General features: G+C 45.3%; 1 protein-coding gene across 1 annotated transcript in view; it reads left to right on the top strand.

Moving 5' to 3' along the window:
- The window catches only part of Grin2b (glutamate ionotropic receptor NMDA type subunit 2B), a 435,636-nt gene that overhangs the window by 236,882 nt on the left and 171,418 nt on the right, over positions 1-27,336 (top strand). The window contains exon 4 of the mRNA XM_005072886.4: positions 10,748-11,346. Within this exon, the coding sequence (XP_005072943.1) occupies positions 10,748-11,346 (599 nt within the window). The remainder of the gene's footprint in view (positions 1-10,747; positions 11,347-27,336) is intronic.

Below are 27,336 nucleotides of genomic sequence, written 5' to 3'. Positions count from 1 at the left end.
CAATGAATTTAGGAAGAGTCAGAGAGCTTTCTTACATCTAACTCCAACACAGGATTGTCTGACACAGAGCAGAGGTCACCAACCCCCCCCACCCTGTGCAAGATCAGGTAACCCTCATGATGTCATTCATACTGGTATGGGTATACAGGTCAGGGTCTTCAAAAGTCACAAATCAATGCAAACACATTGGCATTAGTAATTTGGTAGTAACCTCACTCACTGCTTAACGGGAGCTGGAACTGGGAGAGATAAGAGGCATCTATAGCTGTAGGGAACTAGGTTTAGACAGTTTGTCAGCAATCATGCAAAGTAGTTGGGGGTTCTGAATAGAGTTCTTCATCTGGCAGAGACTGGGATAAAAACAAGGACACAAGGAAACAACTTGGTTCTTTGGACTGGGCACATCATGTGATGGGTACCCTGGCAAACAGGCTGAATCTAGATGGCTGAGAATATCCCGCCAAGCCTATGGCCAGCTTCAGGTGTTGTGAGGGTGGTTCTTGGCCAGTCTTGGTTTAAATATTAGCAGGCAGCTACCTGCTGGTCAGTTTTAGTCATCTGAGAGAGGCTAGGCAGGCAGGTGCCACCAAATTGTTGTTGGCATTAAAAAAAACAGTAATAACAACACAAGGAAACCAAAATCACCTTCATCTATGCTATTTTATTTTCATTTCTAGAGCAAGAAGACAGATGGGCAGATTTGGTTTAGGGATGTGGATAGATTCCGAGCCATTTTGGTGGTGAATACCGGTACTGTCTGAAGGGAATGAGCGATCTCTTTTCCAGACCAGAGACACAGGGAAATTAATCACTGATGTTTAGTGGGGAAAAAAAAACTTTCCCAAAAAACTTCTTGCTGGGTTTAGCCATTGGAGACAATGGCTTGTTAATTGGTGCCAACTGAGTGTGACTGATCCACACTCAGAAGTCAGCCATGCTTAGTCTCTCTGCTCTCTCCATATGGAGCAAGCGAGGACAAAGACAGCCTTGTTTTCCAGGGATCCTTAAAGAGACCCACGGGGACAAATACAGCCACTGTACCTAGAAGCAGGGCTTTTGTTGCATTTGGCCTTTCAGGAGGCCCAGTACTCACATTTTAATCAAATAGAAAAGTGGAAGACTTCGCCTTTGTCAAGGCCTTGCTCCCCTCCGTATGGGAACGTGATGTTCCGACCAAACACACATGAGGAGCTGGGAATGATAATTTGTTGGAGGCAAATGTTGACCTATTTACTCTGAAAAATGTTGCTTGTACATCAGGGATGTTGCTAGCTTGTACCTAACTCCACTCTTTAGCAGCAATCAGGATCCCGTGGACTCTACCCTTCTGGCTTCAGCGAGATGTTTGGGGTTTAGCGTTGCATATTTAATAAGAAGTGGTTTGTGTTCCCTCTTAGTAATTAGGTTTTGGTTTTTATGGTACCTTTCTTTATATCCTGTCTGTGACCATATTTACACTGGACACAAGTGTGGAACACATTTAATTTCATATAGATTTCTCTAAATAAATTGAGTCTGGTTCCTGATGACTCTATTATCTAATTAATGTTAGTTTAATATTCTCACTATTACTTCTCTTCTCCCCGTTAAGTTCCACCCCATCCCCCCATTTGTTTAAATATTACATCTATGGCCAAGAGCACCTCAGCTAGGGCTGGACTAAAGTTGGGTCGGGAAAGCAGTAGAGAGGATGGAGGAGGAGCTGGGTGGGATGGAGGAGAGTAGATTTGATCAAAACCCATTATATGCATGGACGAAGTTCTCAATTAAAAATACTTCTCTTCCATCACAGAGCCTGGTTGCTGCTGAGACTCACCAGCTTGCGATTTTATGGAAAGGAGGCCTTTTAAGAAAAATACAGCCCATCAGAGAACTGTTTTGATCAGTGCAATGGAGGCCATAGAGAGGAATTTTAATTTAAGATGAAATGGAATGGGCTTGTTAAGATTTTGACAGTCCTGGTATATCGCTGAGCATGAACACACTCCAGCAATTCTCTCCCCTTTCTCGGCCCTTGCCCAGGATTCAGTGCTGGAGCTCAGCTGGGCATCCTAGTGGGGGCAGGGATCAGAGTGTGCATTCTCCTCTCCCTTTTCTTCCTCACAGGCTTCTTCTTGGGACTTAGGATGTGAAGAATCGGGGGACACCCTCAAAGTGAATATCTTCAAGTTGTGTGCTAGCGACTTGCATTTAGGGTCACAAAACAGAGTACAGATCAGGGAGGAGAATGGGGAAAAATTCCAGGAGGAAGCAAGCTTGTCTTGGGATGCACAGGAATGCTGGCTGCTATGGGAGGGAATTAATTACCCAGAGTGGCTCTTAAAGAACCCAACAAAGCTGCTGGGATTTATGTTTGTGGATCTTTGGATGCTCAGTGTTTTTTATGCCCAGGGCTTTAAAGAAAACAAATCTGGCATTTGACAGATGGGGACACTCCAGATCTTCTACCCATAACTTCAACTGTGTACTTAAGTTGTGACTTTTGATTTTGTTTGGTTTGGTTTTTTTGAGACAGGATTTCTCTGCAGACTAGGCTGGAGTCAAACTCACAGAGATCCGATTGCCTCTGCCTCCCAAGACCACTCAGTGTGATATATTTAAGTAATGGTGAGTCTGGAGAAGATCAGAGATGTTCCCATATTGTGAGGCATGGCACATAAAACCAGCACCATTCAAACTTCCCCTAGGTAGCTGACTCCAGCCTTAGTGAGCTGAAGAGAGATAGTGGCATGGTCTGAGGGTTGGTCACCTGTAGAGGATGCGAGCTCTAGCAGTTAAGTAGAGAAAATCTTCCCTTCAGTGTGGAAGAAAAGATCTGTTCCTTATGTAACTTCAACTCTGCTGGGAATGTAGAAGAAAGATGAAGGGACAACCATGAATCCTCTCAGAGCTGCGATGGTAACCCTGGATTCTTGTCCCACCACGGTATCCTTTCTTTCTAAATCTGGTGGAGTGAAGAATTATCAGTGGAAGCCTAGCAGATCTAGACTTTCAGAGGCAGATTCCTCTCCAAGGGGACCCTTAGAGACTATTGGTAAAGATGTAAATTAGTGTAGCCCCTGTGGAAATCCATATGGTGGCTCCTCAGAAAACAATTAAAAGTGCCCTGTGACCCAGCTCTGCCACCCCGGGGTCTGCATAGCCACAGGGAGTGAGACACAGACAGCTGAACATCCATGATTGTGGCACTGTTCGCAATAGTCATATGCTGGAACCAGCCTGGGTATCATAAAGAAGAATGAGATGTCATTCATTGGCAATGAATTGGACCTGGAGGTCATCATGCTAAACAAAATAAGCCAGACTCAAAGACAATGACTACAGGCTTCCTTTCCCATGCGGCATCTAAATGAAAATAAATGATGAGGCATGAAGGTAGAATGGGGACCAGGAGAAGCAAAGGGATGGGGAGGGGTGGAGAGTGAGGACTTGAAAGGATAAGGAGTGGTGAGTATGGGTAAAGGATATGCTACACATGAATGCGAATGTCATAATGGAAGCCATCACCCTGCACCATTCATATATATATAATCACCCAAATGCCCTAGCAGAGCCATTATCCCTATGACGTTATGAAGTCCCAAGAATAATGCAAAAGATGTTCAGATACTAAAAAAGTAACCAGGGTAGTAGGCTAACAACAGATTTTAGAACTGCAGCATCTGAGAAAGCGAGGTTTGGTTTATTTACTCATTTATTTGCTTGCCTACTTGTGTGTTTGTGTGCGGTGATACATATGTGAACAAGCAAGCAGCTTATCCACTGGGCCATCTCCCCAGTCCAGAGAAAGGAGGGTTTTAGCAGAAAGACACACGTGTCAGCCCTGTGGATACCTGGTCAGCTGGAATGCTTCAGGCAGAGGAAGGAGGCAGAATATGAGGACATGAGGTCTGCTCATTCCATGGTGGTCATGGGTAAGGAGATTCCAAATCAGCTGCATTGGCTGCTTCCTGTAGTCAATAGGGAAGCCATGGGCAGGGGGGGGGCACAAGAGCAGCATGGTTGATTTAGTTATAAAAGAATCACCCTGCTTCACTTTGAACAAAGAATGGAGAGGGTTGGAGCAGAAGTGGCTGGGCCATTTAGCAGCTCTTATGGTGATAGAGTTAAGGATGTCATGTCCTGATAGTGGGAGGCAAGGACTGCACATTGACCTTGGAGTTGGCATGTCAAGGTCACCACTGCATTTTACAGGAGGAGCTTCAGTGGAATGGTCATGCTGCGAGCTTGGAATCAGGTAAAGGGAGGGGATTGGAGGAGGTAAACAAAGACGCCACACTCAGCAAATGGGAGTGTGTTAAACTGCTGGAAGCACTGTCTGCCAGCATGGCTACCTACCATAGGGGTCTGCTCTTATTAAAGCACAGCTTCGGTGTGGCTTTTCATGCATACCTTATTTCCATGACATGGATTTGCACCATCGGAACAGAAGTAGGAAACTTGATAATCAAGGTCATTTCTGTCAATTTCCCATTTCAGAAATCAAATTTCTTTGTAACAGATTTGAGCAAACAGAGTTTTTGTGTGTGCTGTTTATAGTTCCATAGGTAAATAAAGGCTAGACCCTGCTCTTGAAAAACACACATTTGAGGGGCAGGGAGATGACCCAGTCAGTAAGGCACCTGTGGTGCAAATCATGATGACCTGGTTTTGAGTCCAAGTACTCATGTAAAAATCTGGGCACGGTCACATGCCTCTGAAAACCTGGCGCTGGAGCAAGGGTGAAGACAAGAGGATTCCTGGAGCAATTTAGCCACGTTAACCAATAGTGAGCTTTGGGTTCAGCAAGATACTGTCTAAGAAAAAAGTGGAGCTTCTATCATGCTCATTGTTGTATTGCTGTGAAGAGACACCATGGCCAAGGCAACTATGTAAAACATTTCATTGGCATTTACTCACAGTTTCGGAGGTTTAGTCCATTATTCTCATGACAGGAAGCATGGTAGCATGTGGGCAGGCACGAGAGCAGTAGCTGAGAACTGTATCCTGATCCACAGGCAGAGAGAGGAACTCTGGGCTTGCCATGGGCTTTTGAAATCTCAATGTGTACCCTCAGTGACACACTTCCTCCAGCAAGGACCCTCCAGCAATGTGTACCATCAGTGACACACTTACCTCCTAATCCTTCTAATCCTATTAAATAATGCCACTCCCCAGTATCATTATAGGGGCCATTCTTATCCAGACTTCCACAGGAGGGTGATCAAGGGGGACACCCCTGGCCTCCACACATATGCAGAGATACATTGCATGGGCACTTGTACACCATGTACTATTTGCACACACATATAGAAACCCCGTATTTGTAGGGAGAGGAGGTAAACTTGCCTGATCTCATTGATTGGTGTCATGGTAGTGACACAAAGTCACAGTTGAAAGGGCACTTGAGAAGAGGATAAACATGCCCCAGGAGTTATAAAAGACCACCGCACATCTCAAAGGACAACCTGTGACCTAGGTCTTGAAGGTGAGAATGAAGTCAGAGAGAGCATTGGGAAGGAACCCTTCATTAGATAAGAATGAGGCTCCTGTTTCTGATGGTAGTGGAGAGCTCACTGCCTTCAGAGGCTCATTCCATTAAGAAATGTAACAGCTACTGATGCATTTCTGATATTCAGCTAATACCTTTTACCCTCATTCCTACATCTCCAGCCCATGGGCAGAGGATCATATTTCTACTGCATGAATCACTGTGATATTTGAACATAAACATTACGTTTAAATATTTTTATTTATGTGTAAGTGTGTGTGTGTGTGTGTGTGTGTATGCATGCATGTAAGTATAAGTGTGTGCATGCATCTGTGCATGTGGAGACCAAGACTCTACATTGGTTGTCTTTCCCTATCACTGTTCACCTTATCTTTTGAGAAAGGGTCTCTCATTGTACCTGATGCTTATCAACTGGCAAACTTGACTGGCCAGTGAGCTCCAGGGGCATGTCTGAGCTAGGGTTACATTTAGGCACAACCCTGCTCAGTTTGTGTGTGTGTGTGTGTGTGTGTGTGTGTGTGTGTCCTTTTTAAAACATGCATGCTGGAGATCCAAACTCATGTCCCCCATGTTTGTAAGGCAGACACTTTAGCAACTAAGCCATCTTCCCAGCCCCTGTGTTGAAGTCCTTTAAGGCAGCTCTTTCCATGTTTACAAAGGAGGGTAAATGGAGTTAGGTTCCAAGGGAAGCAGACTGACGGTGAAGGCAGGGTACAGGCTGATGAAGGAAGGATCTGGACATCAACACCAAGAAAGGGAAAGGAAGATAAAACTAGACTGAGCAGAAGGAGAAGTACAGGTGATGCAGCCATAGTGGACACTCTTTCTGACCGTGTGGGGAATTCAGAAGGAAGATGGAGCCGTCTGCACTTAGAGCAACGGAACCAGACTTTAGACACCTTGATAGCCAACTATGCAAGGCCCTGTGTTCCAGGAAAAGGACTGTACACAAATGGCTCATTTCATCTGAGAGACAGTGGTGAGTGTGTGTTGGGACAGGGTACTGAGATGAAGTCTGTTGCCAGGGGCACTGCAGTTACTGGGATACTTAGTTCTTCATTTCAGAAGTGGATCAGTAGGGGATCTGGATGATGAAAAACTCCTCGTGCTGCTAATTCTTTAGGCAGCTGTTTTCTGAGGCAGATAATGGGATGAAAAAGCACTTCTCTTTATTTCTTCTTATTAGCAAACAAACACTGCGAACATCAATGTAATGGAAGTACAACGTAAAGGTTGTAGATTGGTGGGGTCGAACGTACAATTCTACCTCCTCTCTGCTAATTACCCGTCTCAGTTAAGGCAGCCTTTTATGCAGGAAGACTCTCAAGATTCTCTCAAGGCAAGTTGAAGTGCATTATGCAACAAATTTGGCTGGGAATTTTCACTGAGGGGCGGTGGCTGAGCCAGGGACCCTTGGGCATCAACATTTTGTAATATCATTAGGAGATAAAAACGTTCATCGGGAAGCAGAGTGAGCTGCAAACAGAATTGTGTCTCTGTCCTTTGTCCTTGATCTCTAGTGGGTGATCATAGTAGATTCTGGGTGCCTACAAAGATGGATGTGTGGCCACCAGTGCTTTCCACTCCATGCGCATATGAAGATTTGTGCTTTGATTTGTGGCAGAGGCCATAATTAGCAAAGCCTGTCACCATTTGCAAGTTAGAGTTAGACCAAAGCTTTGTTTGAAAAAAAAAGAGCTATTCTACAATGGACTGCTATACACCAACCTGACACATCAACTAAATGAACAACACCATACTCCTCATTATATGGGAAGCCTTTGCCCAAGCCCTGACTCTGCCTCTTGATTTCTATCTGGCTTCATAAAATTTGATTTGTTGACAGATAAAATGGTTGCAGAAGGCATTCTTATTGAGTGAGAAGGACTGGCAATACAGAATGGGTAAGGTGGGCATGATGAGGGCTGTATAGAAAAAGTGTTATATATGATGATGGGATTATAAGATATGCTCAGAGTGCAGCTGGGGTGTGATGCAACCATGTTAAGTTTTATTTTCTTACTCTCATTGGTAGATTAATTTTCTTTGTATACTAACTGGTAGTATCTTTATGAGTCCATTTAAAACTGTGGGGAAGCTTTAGGAGGAGACAGAAAGAAGAGAGGGTCAAGTTGTTGTTCAATAGATTTTTCATTCTCTAAGTTCAGTGTCATTAAAACTGACCATCTGGCCGGGCAGTGGTGGCGCACGCCTTTAATCCCAGCACTCTGGAGGCAGAGGCAGGTGGATCTCTGTGAGTTTGAGACCAAGCCTGGTCTACCTAGCGAGTTCCAGGACAGGCTCCAAAACAATACAGAGAAACCCTGTCTCGAAAAAAAAAACTGACCATCTGAGATGAACATCAATGAGTTTTCCCCAAAGCTGATTCTTGCTGTGTATTTGAGCCAATTTTGGCATCTGAGATGAAAATCAATGAGTTTTCCCCAAAGCTGATTCTTGCTGTGTATTTGAGCCAATGTGGGACATTGTGTATATTCAAGAGTCTCCTTGTGATTAAATTCTGTTCACCTATCACAGAATGGGTTAATTTATTTCATTTGAACTTGAGATCTCCTTCTCTTAGGTCCTCTATATCTTAAAGTATATTGGGAGCGTTTTCACTTTGTGTAACCATTGGGCCTATGGAAACTCACAGGATGAGATTTCCCATTTGAGAATCTCCAAGACTGTCTTTATAAGAAAATCAAGTAGGTATCTCCGCAAAGCAGTGTTTATTCTAGATGAGCTGTTATGTCAGTGGGCTTTCTTTTCTGTCTCTTTTCCCTTGTGACTCTCTGCATGCAGGTCCTTGACAAGTGTTGGGATAATTAAGATTCATTGTCTCGGATACCCACTTGCCTTAGTCCTTTTAAGCTGCTATAAAAATATCATAAAGGAGACAGTTTATCAATAAGAGTTTAGTTTTCATCGTTTTGAAGGCTGAGAAGTCAACGATCATGGTGCTAGTAGATCTGGTGTGTAGTCAAGACTCCCTCTTTGGGTTGTTGAGGCAGCTTTTCTCTGTGTCCGCTCAAGGTGGAACTGTCAAGGCAGCTCCCTGGAGTCTCATTTCTGAGATCTCTGCCTGCAAAACCTATCATCTCTCAAAGGACAACACGTTCTACTACTCTCATCTTACAGGTTAGGATTTATTAAAATAGAGGGACAACACTCCACATCACAACTCTAACCTACACCTAAAGAACAGGTCATTTTTCTCCTGAAGAACAGTCCTTGTGTTATAGGGAAATCCAAGAGCAGGGACTGGCCAGAGTTTAGAACACTTCTTGCATTAATTATTCTAGTTTGAATTCATTCCCTTTCCTCTAGGGGATATTCTTATTGCTTCATCTTCCCCACTTCTCTGACATTTGTAGCCCCTTGGAGCTCATCTCTGGCTGTATTTTTAAGCTCAGAGGAAATAGGCATAGTAAGGGTAAGCAGCATCGCAGCATAGGTAGGAAGACTCACCACTGCTGGATAAACATCTCCCCCACGCTGGATGTCACCAGTTCAAGCATGAGAAGCACACATTACTCTGGCAAAGCAAAGGGTCTGGCAATTCTCACTGCCCAGCTAGGGTCTTGAGATACAAGCAGGGTATTTTCCAGCCTGTATTTTTTCAATAGTTGGCACTCAAGAAATACTTGGCTGTTTCTCGATTATTTATTCCTGAACTAAGAAATTGCTATATAATTTTGCTTAAAGGCCCAATTTTTGGTCTCTTGTAGCTGTACTTTAAAGCTCAGGTTGTTGGGGCTGGGGAGGAAATGGCCTTTGAAGAGAGAGACAATTGTGTTAGCCTAGATAATTTCAAAATGGACAAGGGGCCCTCAGATGGAAGGTGGGGGCACAGACTAGGAAAAGTGACTCCATTACCAGGAACAAATCAGGTGAGTGGCCGGAGAGGACAGGCTGAGAGGGTGTCTATTCTGTGGTTTCAGATTCTTGTAGCTATAAGGTGGAGCTACACTACAGGCTTTGACACGGCAAAACAGCAGGTAAACTGCAGCTTAAAACGGGAGGAATTCAAAATGGCTTCTCCCTCAAAAGGAAAGGGAGGAAAACAAGATGCTCAAAATTCTCTCTCTCTCTCTCTCTCTCTCTCTCTCTCTCTCTCTCTCTCTCTCTCTCTCTCTCTCTCTCTCTCTCTCCCTCCCTCCCTCCCTCCCTCTGTGTGTGTGTGTGTGTGAGTCAGTGTGTACATGTTACACAGATCAGTCTAAGACTTGTGGCATCATATGGGTTAGAAAACAAGCCCTCTTCTGTAGGTGGCTCTAAAATCAAGCAGGGCCACATGAAGAATCTAGCTACCAGTATTTTAATGTATGGTTTAGAGGCGCTGTTGGAGCCTTGCTCTAAGTTGTGTATCTTGTTAGCTGAGCAACAGTTAGAGAATAAGCCAAGTTAATAGACAATGCTAGTAAGCCTAGCCTGGTGAAACAAACTTGTCATTTTAGCTATTCAGGAGGATTCCAAGTTCAAAGCCTGCTGAGACTACACAGAGTAAATCTAGGTCCAGGCTGGAAAACTGGGTGAGAACCCATATCAGACATGTTTCAGTAGAAAGGAGGGGGGCACTCAATGGTGAGGCATAGCTTATGAGACCTGGTTTCAATCTCCAGTACTATGGGGGATGTGTTACTAACAGCTTTATGTTCTCTTTGGTTTCCATAGCCACATATCAGGTATACCGTGCATGAGTGGACTTACACCAGCCATGTAGGCAAATCTAAGGGCAGACCTATGGTACTTTAGTTTATCCATTCTGGTACTGAATCATAAAAATCTACAAACTCAGAAATTTAAAATCCTTGAGAAATGGAGGGTGTGTATGCATGTGTATGTGTATCTGTCTGTCTGTGTGCATGAGGGCAGCTCACCCGACTGGCATGAGGCCTTGGGCTCTTCTTTCCATTTCCTGATTATTTGATGTTCCACTGTGTAAATATCAATGTGTTTCCTTCTGAGGAGCTATCTTAAGCTAGGACCCTGTGGAGTTCATACAAAAAGACTCATAGACTGATGCTGTTTCCTTTTCTAAATGCCAGGAAATACTCTTAGGAATGAATTTATTATAAATGTTCGAAATTCAAAAACGTTCATTTTTTCCCCCGAAAAACTGGAAAATGAAAAATTCTGTGAAAAAAAAGATGAACATGGACTTATGTATCCAGTTGATTCACAATCCCCCTGGCTATCTTTGTTTGATTTTTCTGTTTCTCTCTCTTTTTTCTTCTACTTTGACTACTCTAGGATGAGTCCTCCATGTTCTTCCAGTTTGGCCCATCCATCGAGCAGCAAGCCTCCGTCATGCTCAACATCATGGAAGAATACGACTGGTACATCTTTTCCATCGTCACCACCTACTTCCCCGGCTACCAGGACTTCGTGAACAAGATTCGCAGCACTATCGAGAACAGCTTTGTGGGCTGGGAGCTGGAAGAAGTCCTCTTGCTAGACATGTCTCTAGACGACGGCGACTCCAAGATCCAGAACCAGCTGAAGAAGCTCCAGAGTCCCATCATCCTTCTGTATTGCACGAAGGAGGAAGCCACCTACATATTTGAAGTAGCTAACTCAGTCGGGCTGACCGGCTACGGCTACACATGGATTGTGCCTAGTCTGGTGGCAGGGGATACAGACACGGTGCCCGTCGAGTTTCCCACTGGGCTTATCTCTGTGTCCTATGATGAATGGGACTATGGCCTCCCTGCCAGAGTGAGAGATGGGATTGCCATCATCACCACTGCTGCCTCCGACATGCTGTCCGAGCACAGTTTCATCCCTGAGCCCAAAAGCAGTTGTTACAACACCCACGAGAAGAGGATCTACCAATCTAACATGCTGAATAGGTAAGTGTGGAGCAGCGCTGAAGAGCGCATGGTGGGGGCCAGGAGAGAGCTGCAAAGGCAAGAGTGGGGGTGCAGGACCAGGGGCGGGCCGTGCAGGACCAGGGGCGGGCCGTGCAGGACCAGGGGCCGGCCGTGCAGGACAGCAACAGGCTGAAGGCTAGCCTTGAAATGGCACCTGGTCATGGTCAGGGGAGCTCTTCAATTAAACCTTGTTCTTTGTATTCTTACTCGGAGAAACAGCAAACCAGTTGGTAGAGTGCTTGCCCCCAATACACAAAGGCTTGGGTTCCATACCCACCACCACATAAAACCTGGCATAGTGGTACACAGGGCAGGAGGATCAGAAGGTCAGAGTTATCCGTAGCATGCAGCTAGCCAGCTTGTGCTACATAAAACCCTGATACACACACACACACACACACACACACACACTCATACACATGAAAGTAGCTTTCATTTACTAAGCACTTACTGTGTGCTTGATGGTGCTATAAGAGTTTTCATATATATAATATATATAAGTTTTTCCAGACACAGTTTCCCTGTATTGTTTTGGATGTTTTGGAGCCTGTCCTGGAATTCACTCTGTAGACCAGGCTGGACTTGAACCCACAAAGATCCACCTGCCTCTGCCTCCCAAGTACTGGGATTAAAGGCATGCACCACCAACGTCCAGCACCTCAATTTAATATCTCAAATAATCCATTAGTCAGAATTTAAAAAACAATCATTTCCATTATATACTATATGAGAATAGGTCCATACAGAAATTTGTATTCAATTGGACTTGAAATTGAACCCAGACATCTGTGATCCCCAGGTACTTGATCACTGGATTCAGTAGACTTAGAAAAAGGGACAGCGGAATCAACTTCCCTTTGGAAAGTTGCTACATCAGGAAGGAGTGGAGAACAGTCTCCATGGGTCTATTAGCATATGAAGTATTCTTTCCTTAAAGAAAGAGACTTGGTCTCCTCATCTTTGCTCCTCACTGTCTTTCTTCATGAGCCAGGATGTTGTGGCCCTGAGTCTGGTTTGTAGTAAAATAAAAGAAAGGACTCTGTTTTGGGCACTTTGTTTTGTTCTTGCAAAACACCTGGAAGAAACGACTCAAAAGGAGGGAAGATATATTTCGGGGCATGGTTTGAGAGGCATTAGTCCATGATGACTGGTTCCATGCCTCCTGGACCACAGTGTAGAGGAGGACACCATGGTGGAAAACGTCACAGGGAAAGACAGTTTACTTCATAGTATACACAGAGCAGAGAGAAACAAGAAGGTCTCAGGTATGTCCCTCAAAAACATGCCCTCAGTGACCTTCTTCCTCAAGAAAGGATACACCTCCCAAAGTTCCTACCACCTCCTAAGATGGTGCTACCCCCTGGGCACCAAGAGTTCATCACATGAGCATCTGGGGCGGGAGGGTTTCACATTCAAAACTTTACTCATGGGATGCTGTGCTCCTGACCTCCTCATCTGAGGCATTCATACCTGTGCTACACCCTCCTGAAAGTGCTAACTGAATGCATGATGGGAATCTTATACTAGGCCTTTGTGGTTTTCTTATTTTGGTAAAATGGCTATGCATGCAGGCTGTAAAGATCTGAACAAAACAGATCACGAATAAGGAGATTAAAATGACCTTAACTCCAACTAATGATATATAATTATTAAGTTAGTTAGGGACCATCCTGGACATCTTGCTATACATCTATATGGGTTTAAATATATAATTTTATACAAACGTAGTTATGACTGCTTTTTAATACTTCCTTTGTTCAACAGTAGGCATCTGCCATCCAGCTCATGAAATAAAATACAAGAGTGCACCCTGAGAAAGTTAAACAACCTTTGGTGAAGGTTTGTGTAAGTTACTGGCATTCTGCCTCTGGAGGGAAGTTGATCTACAGTTTCTCAGCAAAGCTTTTAATTTAGAGTTAAAATGAAAAGCAGCTCTCATGTGGCCATGACTGTGACCACTCAACCTTAATACCCTCCTGCTATGAGCTCTGCTCTCCCACCATCCTTTGGTGATATGGAGGGTCCTGGTTGACTATTCCTCTCAGGTTTCCTATCTTAGGCTCCTTGGTACATTCTTCTTTAATTCTAGGGGCCTCTGTCTTACTTAGCTGCTCATTTCTGTACAAATGGCCTTGGACTCGAGGTCTGTATATTCCCTGACTTTGCATCTCTGTCCACATCCTAACCCCGGCTCATATCTTACACATTTTTTGAGGTACTAGGTACTAGTCATGATCTGACTAACTAGTACTAGACTGGCTTTGAATTTTCTCTGTGACCCAGAAGGCCCTAGAATTGTTTCAGCCCAGCCTCCTAACTAGCTGGGATTATAGGCCTGTACCACCGGGATTGAATCTCAGCCTGTGTTTTAAACTGGATAAGACTTTTCTTTTGATACTGTGGGTACTGGGAGCTCACGCCTGTGAAGCTGAATTGTTCATTTCTTTGCCCACTCCTTTTCCATTTCTAACCAAATTTATACTATCTGAGATGCATCTTGTTAGTATTTCATTTTGATTCATCAAAATTCCCAAGATTTCCTTAGTCCTGTGCGTCCCTGATAGCTCATGGCCAGAGTCTCCCAGTAGCTCTGGGATGCCGGTGCAGTGCCTTCACCTTTCCTACCATGCTCCAGCCCATCTTCTTTGAGCTGCTGCAGCCTCCCCTGCACCCAGGTCTGCTTCTTGGCAATCTATGCTGCACCCAGAGTGATCTACAATGGGGTGTGATTTTATCACCTGCCTGCTTAATGCTTTCCAATGGCTTTTTATTGCTGCTCTAATAAGGAACCATCTCCTTAATGTGGTTTATAAAGTTTTACCCAGCATGGGCCCTGCCTGTCTCTGCAAAACTGCCTCATGCCTTCTCTCCCGTCAACATGACCTTCCTAGACTGCTGAGCTCACTTCAGTTGTGTGTTTTTTTATAAACACACTACAGTCTCTCTCCTTCCAACTCCCCTCACTGTCATTGGGTCTCATCATGTACCCCAGTCTGGAACTGTAATGTAGTCCATGGATGATGACGTAAACTGATCACCCTGCCTCTATGCTAGGGCTACAGCTCTACACCCCCACATCCAGTTTATGCATGTGTGGTGCTGGGGATCAGATCAAGGGCTTTGTGCATGCACAGGGCTGAAGGCGGGGTTTAAATGAGTCCATAGGACCCAAGATAAATGATTAACAGGTATTTATTAGGGAAGCACTTACACAATTAATGGTAAACAACAGCCATTGTATTCCAGCTCCTGAAGACACAGTCTCTGCCCTTCTGATGCTCTGACCACAACCCAAGACAGCCAGTCCCTCCTCTTCCTTATAAGGGGTCAGGTCTGCACACCTGAAGCTATACCCTAGGATATGGCCCATCACCGCAAGTTCACTGGCAAAGCAAGATGTCACCCAGCAAGCCCTCAGCCACCAGTGAACACATGTCCTCTACTTACCCAGTGCTAGTCATCCTTAGGTTTCCATTGTCTTGACTTCCCTTGGGAAGATGCTCCTAAGACTTGGTCTGGCATCCACATTATATGTCTTCACTAAATCTAATGCTTTCCTAATTAAAGTGTCTCCAACAAAAAGTCTCTATGACAGCAAGCAGCAGCTTTCTGTCCTTTCCATTCCTCTGTCCTTCTCCCAACACAGTGTGTGACACGGGGAAGGGGGTGAGTGAGGTCCTCCAGTTCTCCATGCACGTTCACTCTGCAGAGGTGGGTAGCCTGCCCAGCTGCTCTTTCCAAGGTCAGAAACCTTCCTGTGGAGTCGATTCTGTAGACCCATGCATTCTTCTGATATTTTCAGAGTTCACTGAAATCTGATCTGTGCTAGTTTCCCAGGTATCTTCCAATTAAAACCAAAACTAAAGGCCAAGGGCTACTGAGACTAAAACATCTGTCAAACAACACAAATCAAGGGAACTTCGCAATGCTAAGTCTGAGAAAGCAGTTCAAGCCTCCCCACTTGTGTTAAACCTTCCCCCAGGGTAAACAGCAACCTTCAGGTATATTATTTTTGGCTTAGTTCATCTTACACTAGAGTGTAAATGTCACCTTTGGAACATGGGCTCTATCCACACCCTGAGGCCACCTTTGGTTTAACCTTTGTTCAGCATCTCTTGGGTCTGAGAGGCCTTGTGCTACCCAGTAGGGCAATTCTCATTTGCACTCTGCTTATAGGTCAGTCAAGACGATGAGCCAGTAGCACTCTCTGAGCTCATGATGCTAATTTGAGGCCAACTTTGGCTATACAGTGGGCTCTGGACTAGCCTAGACTACAGTATCAGAAGATTGTGTTTTAAAAGTATCACTCCCAAACAAATGAGCAAACCAAACCAATGACCCACAAATGTACCTTTCCATTGTCTCAAGTGCAGCCAACCCGAAGCAGCCAGGCAGGGTCTACACAGTGAAGACCGTCCACAAAACTGCAGGCTCCAGGGAGAAGGAGAAAGAGCATCAGGAGGAGAGCAGACAGGGTCCACTGTGGCCTGATTCTCCAGTGTGTTGCTCAGGTAGTGGATTCTGCCCTCCCTGCTTCTCTACTTGGTGGATGTATTCTCCTGCCTCAGTCCCTAACATCCCTTCCCCTAAGTGTCTCCCTGCTGGCTGGGCATCTATTCCCAGGTTCTCATTCACACCACTGCATCCTTCACTCATCTTCACTCATCTTCCCCTTTCCTTTCCAATGCAGCTTCTGGTGGCTCTTGGCTCCAATTCGCAGCCTCTGCTAGGGATATTATAGTAGATTATTTTAAAGGAGTTCAGAAATGCTTGGGTTAACTAGCTGGGACTTATAAAGAGCTATCCTCAGGCCTGAGGTACTGTCACCGGGCATGGATGTCTGGAGACCTCCCTGGGATTCAATTAGGCACTCTTTGTCTTAGCTCTTCTCTGTCTCAGAAAGAAGACTTGCCCCTCTTCAGAGCTCTGGTTTCATTAGGGTCACTCTTTTAAATAACAAACCAAGCAGCCACACTATTTAGCCACAGCAGGAAATCTTTGCAAACGAAATAGCTGCAAATGGTTGACTGTTTTATGAGGTTGGCGGTTTTATGAGGAGGAAGGTCCCTTTGGCAGGCTGCTCCTTTCTCAACCACAGCCCAGAAAGATAGGCTCCCCTGGAGGATTCTGGGAGGTGGGCTCATCCCAGATGCCAGATAGGTTAGGAATGAAGACCAGGAAGGGGGCTTCTCTTCTCACCTCTATCTCTGTCCTCCCAGAAATAGAAAAGGATGTGGAGTTCTCCTTTCTATTGGACCAGATTGTGGCTTTCTTGCCATGTGTGGCAAATTCCTCCATCCCGAGTTCAAGAACCAGAATAAGAGGTTATATGCGGGATGGGGGCGATGGCTCATTCAATAAAGTGTAAGTTGGGATCCCTAACACCCAGGAAGGCCAGCCATGGTGCTGTGTGCCTATAATCCTAACACAGGGGGAGGGGGCCAGAGATGGGAGAGTCCTGTGACTATCTCAAAAACTAAGTTAGCAAGTGATTGATGGAGACAACTGATGTTGACATCTGGGCTCTACACATGCATATAAGTGTATGCACATGTACCTGTACACACCTCACCTATGCACGAACATGTACACACATATACCACATACTTGGGGGGGTTAACTGATGGACTTGAATTTCAGAGACAGATACATACTTATGATTCATGTATTTAGAAAACCAAGAAGAGTTTTTTTAAAAAATGATCAGAGAGGACGCTTACATCATTTCATAGCACCATATAAATGGCGTTTATCAAGTGTTAACTTAAACCCTTATGATAACACCGGAACTCTTTGAAGCTTAGCTAGCTAGAGATCTGGTGATTATTTCTGGAGAGGCTTTGGATTGGTTGGAGATTTTAACTATCCTCCCTCCCTCCCTCCTTCCTTCCCTCCCTCCTTTCCTCATTCTCTCCCTCCCTCTTTCCCTCTTCTTACCTATCTATACACACAAACCAAGCATGGCAATTCACATCTTTGACTCCAGAACTCAGGAGAGTAAAACAGGACTGCATGAGGGCAAATTAGGTTATCTAGTGAAACTCTGTCTCAAACATCACCAATGAAATCAACAAGCAAAGCATCTCAGTGAGCCCAGAATAAACAAGGAACATGTGATCTTGGTGTAAGTTCCTCCAAATACCGCACAGGATGTACTTCTACTGGAAGAACAGTTGTTATTTATATGAAATTCAAGTTGAACAGGCCTCCTGGCTTTTTACTTGCTAATCTAACAACTCTAATTTGTACATTAATAAGAACTAATTTTCTTTGGAACCATGTCACATCCATTTATGTCTTATTAGTAAATACAGTACAATGCCCTGCTATAATGCAGGGCATGCTGAGAGGGATTTATTCCAACTGGGAAATTCACTTGATTGAAAGAGCTGGAGAATGTCTTGTGGCTAGCGATGGATGCACTACTAAGAAAAGTCTACAAATCTTTTGATACCAGGTCATCAGAAACATTTGGAAGAAAGTGTTTCAATCCTATTCAATCCATTGTTTCAATCCTACCTCAAACTGCCTGAAACAGAGAAGAATCGCCAGCTACTAGTGGGCATGGGTCTATATTTCTCCCTTTACCCTTCCCCAGGGAGAGTTCATGGCTAATACACTGATGGTTGGTTTCTGTCACTCAGGTGATGGTGTACCTGCCATGTACTTTGGGGAATCTTTTTAAATCCCAAGTACCCAGTGCCTCTGCTCTCTCTGCTCAGTGGCATGTGGGACTTGGAGAGAGAGCAGATGCTACTTGAGATAGACGGATCTTAATATAGCCATGCTCTTATGAATCTTGCCTAACGATTTCCCCCCGGTGTCTTCAGCGTTCTTATTCAACACTGGTGGTTCTGCACTCTCTCAGAGCTGTTCCTTCTCAGTGAATGATGCCATAGCGAAAGGACTGGACTCTTCCTGGCCTGGCCATTGGGGAATGGGGACTGGTGACTTGGAGTTAGGGATATGAAGAAAGGTGTACCTTTAGGTCCTTATTAACAGAGCTGTGATGAATACCATCTTCCTACAACCTGGAGGCAGATGCCCAGTTTTTGGAATCACCGTGGTAGCTTGTTGTTCTCATGGGATGCCTCCTTGACTCTCTTAGCCTGAAAAGTGCTGGGAAGTTAAGAGATAAACAAAGAATTGAAACCTTTAGATTTACACAGTATGAACAGGAGCTGATTGGTCATTTTCATTTTAGTTTTTATTAAATGTTTACTGAGCACCAAACATAGGTAGATTCATAGTAAGACAAACATGTGTATTCAATTTATACAACTTAATTCTGTAAACATGTTAACCAGGGGAAAGGTTATATGGATGTGTAGTTGTAAGTGGAGGAGCTGCTACTGTGGTTCTTAGCCTTGTCAAACAAAGGCACCAAGGAATCTGATGAAAGCATTTTTGTATAAAATGTTTGAAAAGCAAGAGCCACCTGTGTATACTGGGAAGGAGACTCTATCCACTCAGTGGTTTAAGAGGGCATATAAACTGGAGAACAGACAGGACTGAAGGATCTTTTAACTATCTTAAAGGATATACATTCAACACTTATATTGCAGGTATAACCAAGCAGATGTGAAGAATAATTGGATGTAATGATTATTTAAATTATTATTTCCTTGAGTTTATTATTCCCATAATATTAAATATATGATGATTATTCCAGTCAAGTAATTTTTTTAAAAAATTAATTATGTGATTTCTTGTATATCTGTATGTAAGGTATGCACACGAGTGCAGGTGCCCAAGGAAGCCAGAAGAGGGCATCCAATCCTTGGAGCTGGGGTTTCAGGACATTGTAAGCCACCTGACATTGCTATTAGGAATAAAATCCAGTCCTCCACAAGAAAAGGAAGTGTTTTTAACCAATGAGCCACCTCTCCAGTCCCAAGTAATTGCTTTCTTTCTCCTAGGCACTCACTAATGCTTAATACTGAGGCCCTTATGTGATCATTTCCTTGATCATTGTTTCATTCTATGATGTATTTGTGAAATCTAAAATTTACCTATAGCATAGGTGGAATTTGTTTTTCTCTTTCTTACCCATTTCTTGCCTTCATTCTGTCCTTTCTCCTTCTTTAAAAAGTGACATATACGAAGGTCAAGGTGAAGAGGAAAGTAAGCAGGGCAAGGGTTTTACTTCACTAAGAACAATGGAGCAAGGACACTATGTGCCTGTAGGAAGATCCAATGCTTCGCTGTCTAGGGAAGGAATAAAACACTCTGGGAGAGGAAAAAGAGTCAGAGAAGGGAAGTGGCTCTTGGTGGATTAAGCAGATCTCACTAAGCAGAAGAGATTCTGTACACACTGAAATACAGTATGACCAGCCAGGCAACATGAGTGCCCTCACTGCAGACTTAGAATCATGCTATTCCACTTATAGACAGTCCTGATGCCAAGGTACTCAAGAGACATCCACTGGTCACCATGTTTAAAAGTGTATCTTGTCTTTCCCCCATCCCAAGCATCCCCTGTCCCTTTCTTCTGCTCTGTTTCCATCTATAACACTTAATAGGCAACCTGCCTACAGCTTGTCTTTAAAGATTTTCCTGACTTTTGCTTTCTAACCGATTTCAAGGTCTGCATGTCTTGTCTTAATGCTTGTATTCCTAGAATAGTAGATGATAAGCAGGTAGTTGGTGAATGCATTCTAGGTAATAGCATGAGCAAAGATAAGGGAGAGAGAGAGAGAGAAAGAGAGAGAGAGAGAGAGAGAGAGTGAGAGAGAGAGAGAGAGAGAGAGAGAGAGAGAGAGAGAGAGAGAGAGAGAACAAATAGCAAAAATAGCTGGCCTAGAACTTACTATGCAGAACAGACTGGCCTCAAACTCAGTGATCCACCTGCTTCTGCCTCCCGAGTGCTGGACTTTTTAATCATTATGTATGTGTAAGAAACCTGAAGCCCAGGGTCTGGAGTGCATCTCCCTGCTGAGCTGTGTCACAGTCCCTTCTGCACAGCATAGAATGAAGCTTCGGGGAAAGCCTGGCTTCCCTTTGCCTGTCTGTCTGGTACTCATTTAATCCAGCCCTCCTCCATCTGTGTCTTCTTGGTGAATGGTGCAAAGATACATCTCAGTGAACTTGAGAATAGATTCACAGAGGTCACTTACCGTTAGAGGCTGGCAGGCCTGAAACCTAGGGGTTCTGCCGGCTGGGGCAGTGTGAGCCTCTTCCTTGCTTTCCCTGGAGCCCAGGTTGGATGTAGGTTTGCCCTGGCCTGACCACACCCCATGACTCTTGCTGTTCCTTTGCTTCTTAACCCAGACTAGGCACACATTCACATTTAAGGAGAACTGAAGCTGACATCATTCAGAGATTGCGTGGGAGCTGTTTTTCTGTCTGCTCTCTCTTCCCACCAGAGGATAAAGATGGCTGAGTGGGGGTTTCCAAGAAATGAGGAGACTGTCATTTATGGCCACAGACCTGGGTTGGAAACCTGAGTGAGAGCTGGACCCCAGCTGGGCAAACATCTGTGTCATGAGAGCAGTGGGAGACATACAGCCTTTGCAGTCATATGAGATCTTGTGTGTTTTAGACTAATAGTGGTTGCATTCCTCTCTGCTTCCTTTCTGGTGGTACTGATGGGGGGGGCAGAGTTGGTCATGTCCTAGTGACAGTTCACTAGACCTGATGTGCCCAATATGGATTTGAAAAAAGTGGTCACTCAGGATGGTTGCTAAAGTGTGTTAAGCAGTGCTATAGATTCTGCTTGGGTGGGAACCAAGGAAGGGCTAGGTTGTACAAATGCACACAAGGAGCCTTTGCTGGGCTTTCAAGGTTTTCCCAGTGGCACACCATCTTCTGCAGGGTCTGGAGGGGCGAGCACGTCTGGCCTGGCACCAGTCCCCAAGCTGGGTTAGGCTGGTCACACATGGAGGCACTGCTGCTGACAGATTAGAGCTCCCTGCTGTCCAAGTCTGTTCTCTCTTGTCCAGCCTCCAGCAGTAGCAGCCGGCCGGGGGCTGTCCACAGCTCCCTCACTGCTTCGGCTGCTTCTCATTCATTATCGTTTCACACCCACCCCCTTCCTTCCCTCATCCTCTCATCTTTTTTTTTCTAGAGGGTGTGCTGTTCATTGATCTTTTACTGCCCCTTCTCTTCCTTTAGCTGGTTTCCATTGAAGGGCTTTGAAGGCTTTTGTACTCATAAGCGACCACTTGTGTAGTTCTTGTGCGTGCTCATACACACACACACACACACACACACACACAAACACACATGCACAAGCACACATGCATACACACATACACATATGCAGAGCCATTATGTGACTATTGCATGTGCAATGAGCGCCTTTTAGTGTTTGGTCAAAAAGAAGATACTTGGGCTGGGGATACACAGCTCAGGGGTAGAGCACTTGCCCAGCATGCACAAGGCCCTACATGTTCGGTCTCAGTACTGGAAGAGAAAGGGTGAGGGGGAGAGAGGAGACACAGTGATCAAGTGGCTTTATACATTTCCAGTAAGGCATAGATGTCTTGTTTTACTTAATATTTTTCTTCCACACACTGTTTCTTCCTCTTCTCCTCTTTGAGCAAAAGTCTGCCAGGTACTTTGCTTATGCAAACATACCCCAGGAGAAGGCTGTCAGAATGCATTTAATTATTGCATGGACTTGAGTAGTAGAACATATTCTTGCTTCTTACTGTCTGTGTAAATAGAAAAATCAGAGAGAGAGACAGAAATGACAGAGATAGAGACTATGTGTTCTGGATGAATGGGCTATAGACTATGTGTTCTGGATGAATGGGCTATAGACTATGTGTTCTGGATGAATGGGCTATAGACTATGTGTTCTGGATGAATGGGCTATAGACTATTAGTGATAATACCATCAGGTGGGACATACAGGACTCTTATCTCCATCCCTCTGCTGCCACATCTCCCATGTCTCCACACATAGACCTGGTTCTTTAGTTTTGGACCGTGGGGGTCACATATTCAACAACCACTTCTGTCTAGCGATAACCAATGAGGAAAGCAGAAACCGCTTTGAGCTAACGTTCCTGACAGCAAATTCTTGTGGATTGTTTTGAACTCAGAGCCATCTTACTATAATTTAATGTTTCTAAGGAAGTCTGCCCACAGTGTCCATAACCCAGTCTAAACAAAACAATGACCATATGCATGGTATCTGAGTGACTCCCCAGACCCAATTCCTTCTAGTTCCTTTCTGGCTGTGGCCTTCATCCTTCTGCCCAAGATGGCTGCCAGAGCTCCAGATTCAAGCAGTAGGTTTCCATGGGGAAAGACACATACTTCTCTTTTGGGGGAATTCCTGGATTACCACACTTTACTTACAGCTTATTGTCCAGAAATCAGTGTGTAGTCCCCACCAGCTGCAAGGACAACTGAGGTTCACTTTCTAACCTGGACAGCGATATGCTCAGGTTAAATAAAACAATCCAAGTTCTGTGGACCTGAGAGCCTCCAGAACACCTTTTTGTAGGCAATGAATAGTCTCTGGCATGTGTGCTTCTGTGACTTCCCAGAACACAGCAGCCTAGATATAACAGAAGCAGTGATGGGGATCAGGTAGGCCAGCTGACAGCATTAACAAAGGACCGTGGGAATGGGGGAGGTAATAGGGAAACCCAGCAAAAGACTGTGAAAAGCGCAGTGGGAAGACCATTTGGGGGAAAGCTCAAATCCATCCGGGAATATGAATGATCTCCATGTAGCAAAACAGTATAGTCATTGTGAAGTCATCAGTGGGAACTTAAATTATATTGATTATCCTTCGTTTCAGGAGCCCAAGAGCTCTACCTTACCTTTATAAAATTTCCATTAAAAGACTTCCTATAATTAGGGGGAAAAAGAGGCTTGGTACTTAAAAATACTGAGCTTCAGCAATTTAGAAAAACTATTTTTAAAAAGGCTATTGAGTGACTACGTGTGACAAGTGGCCTGGTTCATTCCAGCTGGGGAGGACTAACTGCCCTGGGCATCACTGCTGGGGAGGACTGCCCTGGGCAACACTGCTGGGGAGGACTGCCCTGGGCATCACTGCTGGGGAGGACTGCCCTGGGCATCACTGCTGGGGAGAACTGCCCTGGGCATCATTGCTGGGGAGGACTGCCCTGGGCATCACTGCTGGGGAGGACTCCTGGGCATCACTGCTGGGGAGGACTCCTGGGTATCACTGCTGGGAAGGACTCCTGGGCATCACTGCTGGGGAGGACTGCCCTGGGCATCACTGCTGGGGAGGACTCCTGGGCATCACTGCTGGGGAGGACTGCCCTGGGCAACACTGCTGGGGAGGACTGCCCTGGGCAACACTGCTGGGGAGGACTGCCCTGGGCATCACTGCTGGGGAGGACTGCCCTGGGTATCACTGCTGGGGAGAACTGCCCTGGGCATCACTGCTGGGGAGGACTCCTGGGCATCACTGCTGGGGAGGACTCCTGGGCATCACTGCTGGGGAGGACTCCTGGGTATCACTGCTGGGAAGGACTCCTGGGCATCACTGCTGGGGAGGACTGCCCTGGGCATCACTGCTGGGGAGGACTGCCCTGGGCATCACTGCCTTCCGTTTTGCTCAGGCAACACTGGAGAGCCAGCAGAGCTCATCATGTTCACACTCGGCTTGCAGATGGGGTTTCAAACCCACATTTCACACGTGTCTGAGGCACTAGGTCCTGGGTTTCCACCCGCCTGGGACTACTTCCTTCTGACAAGGCTGAGTCAAATGTGAAGGACTTTGATGTGGACGAGCACAGCACTAACCTAAAGGACAGAATGGCTTAGAATCGAGAATGTTTTCTCTTCGGCTGAGCAGATGCTTTGGTGTGTAAAGCACTTGCAAACCCATGCGATGCCAGGGGTAGCAGTGTGTGTCTGTAATTCCAGCCCTCCTTTGGAGGGCTGGAAGGTGGGGAAAAGTGAATCCCTGGAAATTCCCAGGGCAGCTTACACACAGCCGGGAACAAGACACTGCTCCTCAGACAACGTGGTGAGAACTGACAACCAAGGATGAACTCTAATTTCCACATGATTGTGCCCACACTCACATAAATGAACACACACACACACATGTGCACGCACACACACGCACACACATACACATGCATGCACGCATGCACGCGCGCACACACACACAGCTTTGCCAGACCAGGACAGACCCAGAGTGAGCCCTGGAATGACATCTAGTACATGGAAATTAAAGATGTCCACACGGACCCTGAGGATGCCACATTGTCACACTTATGCTTTCCTACGGAGGTGAGGGCATCTTCCTTTTCACACAAGGAAGGATGATGTCCATCTCTTAATCTGTCCCTGTGTGTTCCTAAGTTCTTTATCCCATATGAGGAAAACCACACACGATCCCCGCACACCTGAGAATCTTGTGATAAAAGAGGATGCCAAGGTTCTATTCTGGAATCTGTTGGGGCTCAGAGAGGTCGGAGGAACATTGAAAATGCTGTCATGGATAATGTGATAAGACAAAACAAGACCTTGGCCTCTGTCTTGATTTACAGATGTCCTCCAGGGCCACTGCTCATTTTTGACAGTTAGATAAGTTGGGACTTGTTTGAAGCATAGATGCTGGAGAAAACCCGGGGTGGGAGAATGTTGCTGCAGAGAGCTGACAGGTGGGGCCAATTTTCTGCACTTCACAAAATGACACTGACTCTTGTTTCCCTGGATAGCATATGCAATAGGTGTTTGAACCCCTTTTATATACCGAGACTTGAGCAGGGTTCGGGAAGGTACAGATGCCATCCAGCATCCACTTTGATTGGCCTCAGGAGGAGTGGGGCATCCACAAAAAAGATTCTTTTAATTTGTAGGCTTGGACTTACTCCTCTGGCAACACTAAGTGAATCACCCAGGAGGCTGGCAAACCACATGGAAGGAACCAAGATCAGCATTAAGAAGGGTGCTGGCTGAAGCTATCCACAGTTTTCTGCTGCTTCTGACACAGGACTCAAAGAATCTTTTGTGATCGAGACCAGAGTAGTGAAGCTAAGAAGAAAACAGACATTCTTACATCCCAAGCTTCGGTTTTTATTTGTTGACCTCCTGGTCACAGATTATCAGTCCCTGAACACTCAAATGTGCATGGAGAATATTCCCCTGAGATGCATCCCAGTCCCTCCCCCCATGCACATACACGCACACTTGGTGTGCTCACTCACCCACAAGTTTAAAAATAGGAGCCATGGTGTTGCCATGACTCCCGGTGCTACTCAGCGCTTCTTCCCTGGGATGAGATTTCCCTTCACAGCCGATTTAAGCGAGACTCTGGTGCAGAGCGGCCTCTAGCGGCACAATCCTTAGGGACGCGCTTCCAGTTCAACCCAGTTCCCAAACTAACCCACCAGAGATGTTCTGAGCCTTTCTCCAAGGGCTCAGCTTTTCGCAGATCTGTCCTTCTCATCAGTCATGAGTAACATGCTAGTGCCTACTGTGTCCCACAAAGCGGGGGTAGAGCAGCTGGCAGATTTGCAGCCCACAACTATCTGTAGATTAGTGTAGGTTAGCAATAGACGCTGGCGGTAGAGATTGGTGGCCAGTGCCGTACACCAAGCAAGGGAGATTTGCTGTGATCATCATCAGCTAACATTCTTTTTGAGACAGAGGAGTCTTTTAGCCTGTTGCCACCTGGTAATGAGTCAACAGCCCTGGGGAGAGTTGACACACTGGCTTCCTTGCCTGCTGTCCTTGCTGTTTTCCTTCCTTCCCCTGTGTTTGCATGAAAGAACTTAGGAAGATTGATGAAACTCTGTACTGAACAGGGCCCAGCCTAGCACAAGGCCTTACTCAGAAAGACTGGAGAGGCAAGGGCTTGGGGACTGATAGGATTTGGAGCTCAGAGGTTGATTCTAAAGAGCAGCCAGGAGTTGGGGAGCACCCTGTTGTCATTTGGATGGTTCAGATGAACAGAACAGAGTAAAATGAGGTGGCATTTGCATGGATTTGGGATCTGGTGCTCGCGAAAGAATTCTTTTCCTTGATTCTCTCCTGAAGACCAACCTAAAACTTGTGATTGTCGCTGGTGTTGGGAACCTGCAATTCTGGAAAGGGTGCAGGCTATGAATGTTTATCTCATGAGTGGTGATCTTGGTCCTCTTATGACTTTTGTCCCTTTAGCTGACAGTCTGGGTCTATTTGATGCAGAGAGATGAGTTTCTGTCAGTATGGTTGGCAGCATGAACATCAGAATGAATTGATTTTAAACTGTCTTCAGTCCAACCCATATACAGACTACAAACACAAAAATCACCGAACTTTAAAGCTTCGGGTATGGTGTATGTCCTGGTCTTGATGAGAAACTGAAGCTTTTCTAAATGGCGAAGCACATGAGTGGCTTTAAAATGAAAGTTTTTACTGCTACAGAATGATGTTCTTTGTATTACTACACTCTTATTATATTTAATGGAATTGCAGCTCGAAGTGCTATAGAAGGAATGGGAAAATAGCATTTAGAATGAGGAAGAAACAGGATGGGGATCACAGTAAGGAAGCAGTGAGTTGTCTGTCTCCTACCCCACCCCCAGCAATACCCTCCTTTGGAGGAGGTAGTTACAGTGGTCCTCATCCCATGGAGACAGGGACTGGGAGGTACTTTTATAATGTGTGGCATTTAAATTGTTATGGTTCTGACTGGGCTCAGCCTTGGCATGGTTCTGTGAACCAGCAAGGCCAAAGTGCAGCTCTGTAATTGTATTAAGAAACACAATTAAGGAATATTGCGTTTGCAGAACAGGCAAATGCCAAGTGTCTGATTAAAGACTTGGGAAGATGTTGTGTTTCGCCAAAGAGTAAGAAGACAAAGAAAAAAACCACTGCGTTATTCTTGTTAGTTCTCTGTGATTTGTAAGAGAGAGAATCACGGTAGGGCCTCCAGGCACACTTACCATAGAAGCATCATTAGGCGATTGTTGCCATTGGTTTTAACTGGGCTTCCACCTACCCAGTCATCTCCCCACTTGTATCACAGAGATAGCTGACTGAAAT

Source organism: Mesocricetus auratus, unplaced genomic scaffold (assembly GCF_017639785.1).
Source record: "Mesocricetus auratus isolate SY011 unplaced genomic scaffold, BCM_Maur_2.0 Super-Scaffold_100001, whole genome shotgun sequence".
In the NCBI taxonomy this organism is placed as follows: domain Eukaryota; kingdom Metazoa; phylum Chordata; class Mammalia; order Rodentia; family Cricetidae; genus Mesocricetus; species Mesocricetus auratus.
The sequence above is the reverse complement of the archived record's forward strand: the minus strand, read 5'-3'. Positions and strand labels throughout refer to the sequence as shown.